General features: G+C 43.9%; 1 protein-coding gene across 1 annotated transcript in view; it reads left to right on the top strand.

Moving 5' to 3' along the window:
* MYO16 (myosin XVI) overlaps positions 1-8,912 on the top strand; it is a gene marked incomplete at both ends in the record, with an annotated part of 268,499 nt that overhangs the window by 225,953 nt on the left and 33,634 nt on the right. The window contains one exon of the mRNA XM_008589028.1: positions 609-1,745. Coding sequence (XP_008587250.1) covers positions 609-1,745 — 1,137 coding nt within the window. The remainder of the gene's footprint in view (positions 1-608; positions 1,746-8,912) is intronic.

The raw sequence follows: 8,912 nt of genomic DNA on the forward strand, positions 1-8,912 counted from the left end.
CCTCCCCTCCCTTCCCCTCCCCCTCCTCCTCCTTCTCTTCATCCTTATAGGTGTTTTGTTGTGGTTTCGTTTTGCCCATTTTATATCATTTAAATAATCACACTTACTGATTTCCTGCAGAAGCTTCCATCTGCCACCAACTAGCTACTTTGCTTTCCCTCCTGGGCTTCTCATCTCTAAAATTGTTAGAACCTGTTCACCCAGTACTTATTGCGCATGTGTCTTGGGTCCTAAGATACAGACGTAGATTGTTCTACCCGCTGATCCCGTGTGTGCCTTCCCCACTCCATCACCAGGCACCTCACCTTTGCAGGTGGCTGCTATCCCTGGGACTCCTGCACCTTCCACTTGGCGTCTTCTTCCTCAATGGGTGGAAGATGTCCTCCAGCCCCAAGATCGAACATCACTTTTCTCTGGTAGTTTGGGGCAGTTTGGTTCAGCCAGGGATGCTAGAGGGCGAGGGAAGTCGGCCCTGGGTCCCCTCCTGCTCAGAATGCAGAAGAGCTGTGGCCACCGGGGCCAGCCGGGGACAGCGAGCCCCACCCGCCCCGGCGATGAGCTGATGGGGGACCCCAGCAGCACCCCTCACTGCTCTTTCCGTCCTCCAGCTCTGACCCGGCCCAGGCCGCACAGCGACGACTACAGCACCATGAAGAAGATCCCTCCCCGAAAGCCCAAGAGAAGCCCCAACACGAAGCTCAGCGGCTCCTACGAGGAGATCTCGGCCCCCCGGCCTGGGGAGGCGAGGCCCCCGGGCGCGCCCCGGGACCCGGGCTGCGGGCAGAGGGTCTGCTCGGCCGACGGGCCCCCACAGGGCGCCCTGCACCTGCCCTCGGCCCCCGGGGACGACGACGACCCCGAGCCGGTGTACATCGAGATGGTGGGGAATGCCGGGGGGCCCGGCGACAGCCCCGACCCGGGGGAGTCGGTGTACGAGGAGATGAAGTACTTCCCGCCCGACGACAGTGGCGGCCTGGGGGTGGTCTCCTTCACGTCCGCGTCGCCCCCCCTGTTCTTCGACAGTCGGAAACCCATCGCCTTGGAGGACGGCGACCGAGCAGCGGGGCCCTGCAAAGACGCCTGCGACATCCCGCCGCCATTCCCCAACCTGCTCCCCCACCGGCCCCCGCTTCTGGTGTTCCCTCCCACGCCGGTGACCTGCTCCCCGGCCTCTGACGAGTCCCCCTTAACCCCGCTGGAAGTGAAGAAACTGCCCGTGCTGGAAACCAACCTCAGGTACCCCGTCCAGGCAGAAGGTTCGAGTCCACTGTCCCCGCAGTGTTCCGAAAACCAAAAGGGCGACGGCGACAGGCCCGCGTCCCCCGCCTTGACTCTGTTCGATGGGTGCAGCAAGGTCTCTCCGCCTCCCACACCCGCTCCGCCCCCCGGGGCTGCCCCCGCCGGCCCCCGGCCGTCCACGCACTTCGCCTTCCCGCCGGAGTCCGTCCCGGGCAGTGCGGGCCAAGCAGGGGCGAGTTCAGATCTGTCCAAAGTGCACCATAAGCCACCCTCTGCCCCGGGGGCTGGTCCCTGCAGCTCTTTCTCCAAGATCCCTTACTCCCCGGTGAAGGCAGCGAGAGCTGACCCCAGGAAGGCCCACTGCAACCCCCCCTGCCCAGCCCCCTGCAGCCTTGCCAGCTCCAGGCCTCTCAGCAGCCCTCTGGATGAGCTGGCCAGCCTCTTCAGTTCTGGAAGGAGCGTGCTGCGGAAGTCTGCAGCGGGAAGGAAGATAAGGGAAGCTGAAGGTAAGCAGGACAGACACGTGTCCCCTTCTGCGGGTGCGAGGGGACGTCCGGAAGCTCGTGGGACAACAGAATAGAAAGAGAATACCGATCTTATCATGAGCTTTTGGAAGCATCCTGGTATATGTGTATATATGTGAGTATACATATGTATTATATATATATATATATATTTTTTATTATACATACATGTGGGGTACAACGTTGATTTTCAATAATTGTGTAGAATGTGCGGTGATTAGATCAGTATAGTTGTTTACTCATCATTACAATACACAATCCTTTGTGTCTGTTGACCAATTCTTCATTAGCCCCCTTCCCTCTCTCCCTCCCCTCCCCCTTTCCACCTCTAGTTTTCTAAAAGTTCACATATAAAGTTTAAGGTGGTTGTACTGATCATTCAGAGCAGCTATCAATGTAAAAAAAAAAAAAAAAAAAAAAAAAAACTTGTACAGCCAATATAGCCAAGTAGGTAGGAATTAATATTTCCATTTTGCAGAATGAGACATTAAAGACTCGTGATATAGAAATACATACCACTAAAACTGGATTTAATAAATTATAACTTAAATTTTAGACAAACCAAGGTTAAATTTTAGCTGCTTATATATTTTTTTCCTACAAATACTTCCACATAACATGAAAATGGTATATTTTGTAACTTCATATTGCTGATATCCATTTGATTTACAGTCCACCATTAACCCCGGAATGGCCTTCTGTCCTGCAGTCCATTGCATGCTCAGTGTCTGGGATGATCATCTATTCAGTTACTACTTTACACTTAATAACATTGGCCTTTACGTTGTTTTAAATGCATTGTTTTTTCTTCTGTTCACATGCTACCCAAGGAAAATTGTAGCTCCCTTCTTTTATCTCTGCTTTATCATTGAGCAACTCGCCTAAGGCACAGTTTGTAGTTGGCAGTTCACTCGCGTGAACTCAATGCTAGGCTGTTGCAGCCAGAGGCTATTGCCTGCATTAAAAAGTATTTTTGTGTGTGTGTGCCTATAGAAGCAGAATTTAGCAAGCAAAAACATTCTCATTATGAATTTTTTGCTAATCTCTGTAGTTAGCTAGCTACATGCCACTTCACTCAGATGAGGTTGCCTGTGTGCCAAATGTGCTGTTTTTGCCGAGATTCCCTTAATAATCACAGAGAATGTGGTCATTTTCCAAAAAACAATTCTAAGACGTTTATACAAAACCAATATATTTTACCGATGTTCTGTATTTGGGAGCACAAGTGCATTAATGCAAAGCATCTTCTCTTTAAGGAAAATTATAACACATCCCTTCGGTCATGGTGCCATTAGGACCCCTACTCCCCACCGAAACAGACGGCAACTATTAACACTCTCACTTTATAGGTGGGAAACTGAAAGGTGGGGAAGTTAAATGTCTTCCTTAGAGTAAAGTGGAAGGATTGGAAATAAGATTTTGACCTATGGCATAACATTTTATTTATGCATGAATTAACCGGCTCCTTCTCCAAAACAAACTACATAAATATGTTAGCTTTATCATTTGATTAGGAAAATTAGGTACAACAACTAGAAAATTTAGAAAGCGATCTGAACAAGTGAAAAGTAGGTCAAGACTAAGACCCTTAGCAAATGAATGAATAGGCTACTCCCCCATTAATCCTTCAGACAAATAAGCTAATTGTTTGTTTAGCTAACAGTTTCTTCTTAATTGTAGGCCATTAATAAATGAAATTGTGCTTGTAAGTAGTGGAACATTTGAATTTCACAAGTCATGTTTCATTCCAAGGAACAAAATGGAATCTAAAACAAAAATCATTAAATAACAAATTAATATTTGCTTTTAGAACTAAAAGTTTATTAAAACCTCATAAACCTCGTTTTACTATAGATCAGAATGGAGTGAATTCTTTTTAACTCTATTCAGGGAAGTGAAGTTAATGAATTTCCATACAAACCTCATCATTTAGAAATCCCTAAGTCTAAGACTCAGAAGACACAGAGAATTATAGTGAGCCCTTAAAGCATGGTGTGTCAGTTTGCTAATTACATTTCCCTACGGTGGCATTAACCAATGTTTGGGAACACATATCAAAACCTCAAGTACAACATTGTTAGTTCAATCCTAAAATTATAAGACATCTATTTTCCTTTCGTGGGCTTTTACAAAAGACTTTTTAATTTGAAAACATTGGCTTGAGCTACTATGACTTTCTCATAAATACATGAATTGGCAACTTCTGCCACTAACACAGTAGCTGTAATAACAGAAAACTCAAAAAGATGAGACTGGGTCATCCCCACACACCACATTACAAGAGTTCCAACTACACACTGAGAACTACGTAATTCTTTATGGTCTGTGATGAGGGAAATAAATATTGCCTGCATTAAAAAGTATGCATGACATGTTCTCATAGGATAGGACAAGTTTGCATGACATGTTCTCATAGGATAGGACAGGTTATTCTCTCAGAATATAAAAGGGGTTAAAGATAAGATATGGAAGGGAGGAATTTTCATGCTATTGCTAAGCATTGGAGCTGCTTGTGATTTTTAAGGTTTATACAATTTGATCCTGAGGTCAGTAATCCATTTTCTTCTGAATGAATTGAATGGCTGTGATTCATGATTTACTGTAGTCTTGGGATTTCTATCCTTTAAAGTTTTAAATCTTCAACTTACCCTCTTTTTATTTAAAAACACTTTTATTTTCGCCTAAAATAGCTTTCTTACCAAATAATCCAAAGTGTGACTAATTCAAGTCAAGCCACCTAAGTTAATTACAGTTCATTTCTTACACAGTTGTGACATAGGGAAATTGTTCTGCAAATTTTGCAGAAGAGTTCAAAGTGTTCCCCTCACCTCTTTGGAACAGTGACCTTGAGGAGATTCAGCTGCCCATTAACTTCATGCTGCTGGTATTTCCAGTTAAACTATAATGTACTGTAATGTACAGTGAGTTGATTACAAGAAGTGAGGTGCTTTTGAGTGCAATTATATTGCCTTACTATTCCATAGACTTATGTGTTTGCAGAAGAGTTCAAAGTGTTCCCCTCACCTCTTTGGAACAGTGACCTTGAGGAGATTCAACTGCCCATTAACTTCATGCTGCAGGTATTTCCAGTTAAACTATAATGTACTGTAATGTACAGTGAGTTGATTACAAGAAGTGAGGTGCTTTTGAGTGTAATTATATTGCCTTACTATTCCATAGACTTATGTGGAGGATTTTACAGATATTGTGTTCCTGAAAACACTGAGTCTATATAGACTCTTGGATATGCAATTTTAGGCATATCCAAGCAAATATGAAGCAAAAAAGTCAAGCAAATTTGAAGAGTTCAGGACACACATACAGAAAAAATACAATTGTGCAGATGACAGATGTGACTGAAGTGTGAGAAATATATTAGCAGCAAGTAATTGTAATACTTCCTGTGTCCCAGATGTTATTTTAATAACTAGGCTATAAGATGTCTGCTACTATTATTCCCATTTTACAAGGGGGGAGACTGAGGCACAGAGCATAATCAGCTTGTTCAAGGTTACTCTGCTGATGAGAGACAGAGCATGATTTGAGTCAGTATTTCTGTCTCTAGAGGTTATCCTCTTGACTACCTGCACAATGCTGCCTAGGACAGCAAGGGCAGAAAAAAGATAAAGGAAAACGGTTCTAAAAATTCATATTTGCTCAATGAGGTGCAACCAGTAAGAGTCATACAGGTTGGATGGAGAAAACGTTTTCATAAACTCAAGAACACCAAACATGTACTTTACAGGTTATGGGTATATATACCATTTCTGGAATACAGTACTTGGGTCCCTTGGCTCTTAAAATTAAGACTGACTAAATGTTGAATTGTCTATGCCTTCCTAGGTATAAAGATCCCATTAGTTCACAACATTTTCTTTCATTTAATGTTATAATATCACTAATATTGTTATGCTAATTATTTCTGGTGACTTTTTTTCAAAAAAATATAAGACCTAATTCAAATGGTGACCGAGGAGAAGGATCAGCTTGATCTGGCCACTAGGGTGCTCCGTTGCTCTGAACGGCATCTTGGTGTCTGGTTGTTTATCCGGAATAACGTGAAATAACTTGAATGCATTGTTCTCCATTCACTGAAAAAGATCAGGATGCTCAGGTGTTGAAAAAAATGCAGGTACTCAGAAATCTGGAGAGGAATGTGGAAGAGAGCCAGGATGAACTAAGGAGACGCCTGATTCACAGATTTAAAAAAAAGCATTCAGTTTTATTATTTTCTGATACTGTGCATCCTTAGCATATACAATTATAAATACTTGTGTGTACTTTAAAATGATGTCAGCAAGAAAACTACAATGTACAATCTTTCTTTGCATATAGAAGGTGATTATTAAACAGTTGTTTGTTTACAATTATAAATACTTGTGTGTACTTTAAAATGATGTCAGCAAGAAAACTACAATGTACAATATTTCTTTGCATATAGAAGGTGATTATTAAACAGTTGTTTGTTTAAAAAAAAAATCAACCAAAAAAGAAAAAAAAGCAGTTTGACATATAAATATATTTGAGAGGTCTAGCCCTTCTGGCATTTCTACTTCATAAGAATCACTTAAGCCAAATGGAAATTGCTATTAATTTCAAATATTTTATTTGATTACATAAACATTTCAAATAGGAGTTTGGAAGACAGAGTATTACATAAACAAAATTTTACAATATGATATTTTTATTCCAGAGAGTCATTTGTTGAAAAGGGAATTCTTTTTAAAGTTTGTCTTATGGAAAATTCTAAACATACACAAAAATAGAAAGAATAGATTGACACGCTGTCTCCATAGCCAATCCTCCATCATCACTACTCCTGCCAATTTCCCTCCTCCAGCAGTGGATTATTTTGAAGCACATCCCAATGTCAAATCATTTTATTAACAAATGTTTATAAATATTTTATCGTAGATGTTCTTAGGGAAAAAAAAGACTTATTCTTAGATCACTTTCATTATTAGTACAGATCAGTCAACCCTTTTCAGTCTTTACCAACACAAGACTGCTATTCATGACACAAGCTGGTTTCTAGAAACCCTCGCACCATTTTCCATGATATAAACAAAATAATTCTTGGAAGTGAGCTTTCCTCCAAAGCAACACTACCTGATGAGAGCTTCCATTTCACCAAGAAGCATTTACTTAATGTAAGCACAGGTGTTGCCTCTGGCCTCTCACAAACCATATAGGAGGCCAACAGGTACATCCCATTTCAGTGAGAGAAATTCCAGTAGAGGAGAGAATCTCTAACCTGGCCATCATAAACCACACGAGGACCCATAGCTGAGATCCACGTGGCCCGTGAGCCCCAGTTGTGTGCCTGAACCTTATTTGGAGGGAGCCCTTCATCAGTTTCATGAGATTCTCAGAAAATGTCAGTGACCCTAGGAAAGTGAGGGAACAGTGCAGCCCATGCATGCACACGATATGTTCAGAACCAAGAAAAGGAGGAGGTAAGAAGTGCCTGAGAAGGTCTAGAGGGTCTCTCACTGGAATGATGGGAGGGGAGGATGGGGGGATGGAGTTCTTTAGGTGCAGACATCAGGGGACAGGCACTGCATGCAGAAAAAGGAGCACATGGAGAGACATGCCAGTCCAGAGCATGAGGTCCTTCTAGAGTCCAGCCGTGCATGGTGAGGAAAGAGGAGGGGGGGAACAGAAGGCCTTACCTCCCTCGCGTGGAATCAGAGCAGCATAAGCCTCCTACCTGGAAGCTGCTCCTCACCTTCATGATGAGGCCTTGGATTATCTCCACCGTTTCTCTTCTGTCATGTGGGAATTCAGCAGTGACCTCAGGAGCTCTCCTACAGACAGTGAAGAGCCAGAGGAGGAAGACACACAGGAAAGATCACAGCATTCAACCCTGTATATGACGCACATTCACTGCGTAATGTGTTAAGGGACCCTGTACCAAATGTCCATGGCTACAGGCGTAAGCGCGTGTCTCCTGCTGGCCAGCACACTGACATCGCTTTTCTCCCTGGAGCCATGCCTCTCTGGGAGGTGGCTGAAGCAGGTGTGACCGTCCCTATTTAATAGTGAGTGATCTGAGACTTTGAGAGATTAAGTGATGTTCCCATAATCACAAAAACTAATCGGTCTCAGAGACAGGAATCAACTATGTCTCCTTTCTCCCGAACCCTGGATTCTTTCAGTTATGTCATTCTCAGTCTGCAAAAACAATTAAAATTAAAATCATGTTATGACGTCCCTGTCTGAGAAATCACACTGACATCGCTTTTCTCCCTGGAGCCATGCCTCTCTGGGAGGTGGCTGAAGCAGGTGTAACCGTCCCTATTTAATAGTGAGTGATCTGAGACTTTGAGAGATCAAGTGATGTTCCCATAATCACAAAACTAATCGGTCTCAGAGACAGGAATCAACTATGTCTCCTTTCTCCCAAACCCTGGATTCTTTCAGTTATGTCATTCTCAGTCTGCAAAAACAATTAAAATTAAAATCATGTTATGACGTCCCTGTCTGAGAAAGTAAGTCCCTTTGGAAGCAAAACGCGAGCTCATTACAAGAGAGGATGTGGGAATCTGGCAGAAAATATCTTTGCCCTGTTGTCAGTGTTCCTGAGAAACAGCCGTGCGTGGTTTTCAAGTGAATGTTCTTCATTTGTGCCTGTGCCTGCTTCTTTTTTTCACCTTCTCTACAAACCCTTTCTACTCACCTGTCCCACGAAGTGTCTTCTGTAGTATCAGGGACCCTCAGCACACATAATAGGACCAGGATCATTCCTCACACTCAAAACTATTGCTTCCTCGCTCCCTGTGTCCTTTGTCTCAGCCTCTTTAGGGTTGTCCTTGGGAACTGGTTTCCTGATGATGGAAAACAAACTCACACGGAAGCTGTGTTCACCTGCGAAGTGCCCACCAAGCATCTCTCCTTGGGGAGCACGTGACTCCTGCTGTGGATGTGGACTTCAGTATCGTTAGTGGGGTGTCAGATGCGGGCTTAGGGGAGTGAGAGAGTTAATGAGAGTGAGCCCTCATCTGTGCCAGGAACCATGCTAAGAATTGTACATATGGGGCCGGCCCGGTGGCGCACTGCGCTAGTGCGCCGCTTGGGAAGCGCGGAGGCGCTCCCGCCGAGGGTTCGGATCCCACATACAGACCGGTTCCCGCTCACTGGCTGAGCGAG

This window comes from Galeopterus variegatus, unplaced genomic scaffold, assembly GCF_000696425.1.
Source record: "Galeopterus variegatus unplaced genomic scaffold, G_variegatus-3.0.2 Scaffold5165, whole genome shotgun sequence".
In the NCBI taxonomy this organism is placed as follows: Eukaryota; Metazoa; Chordata; class Mammalia; order Dermoptera; family Cynocephalidae; genus Galeopterus; species Galeopterus variegatus.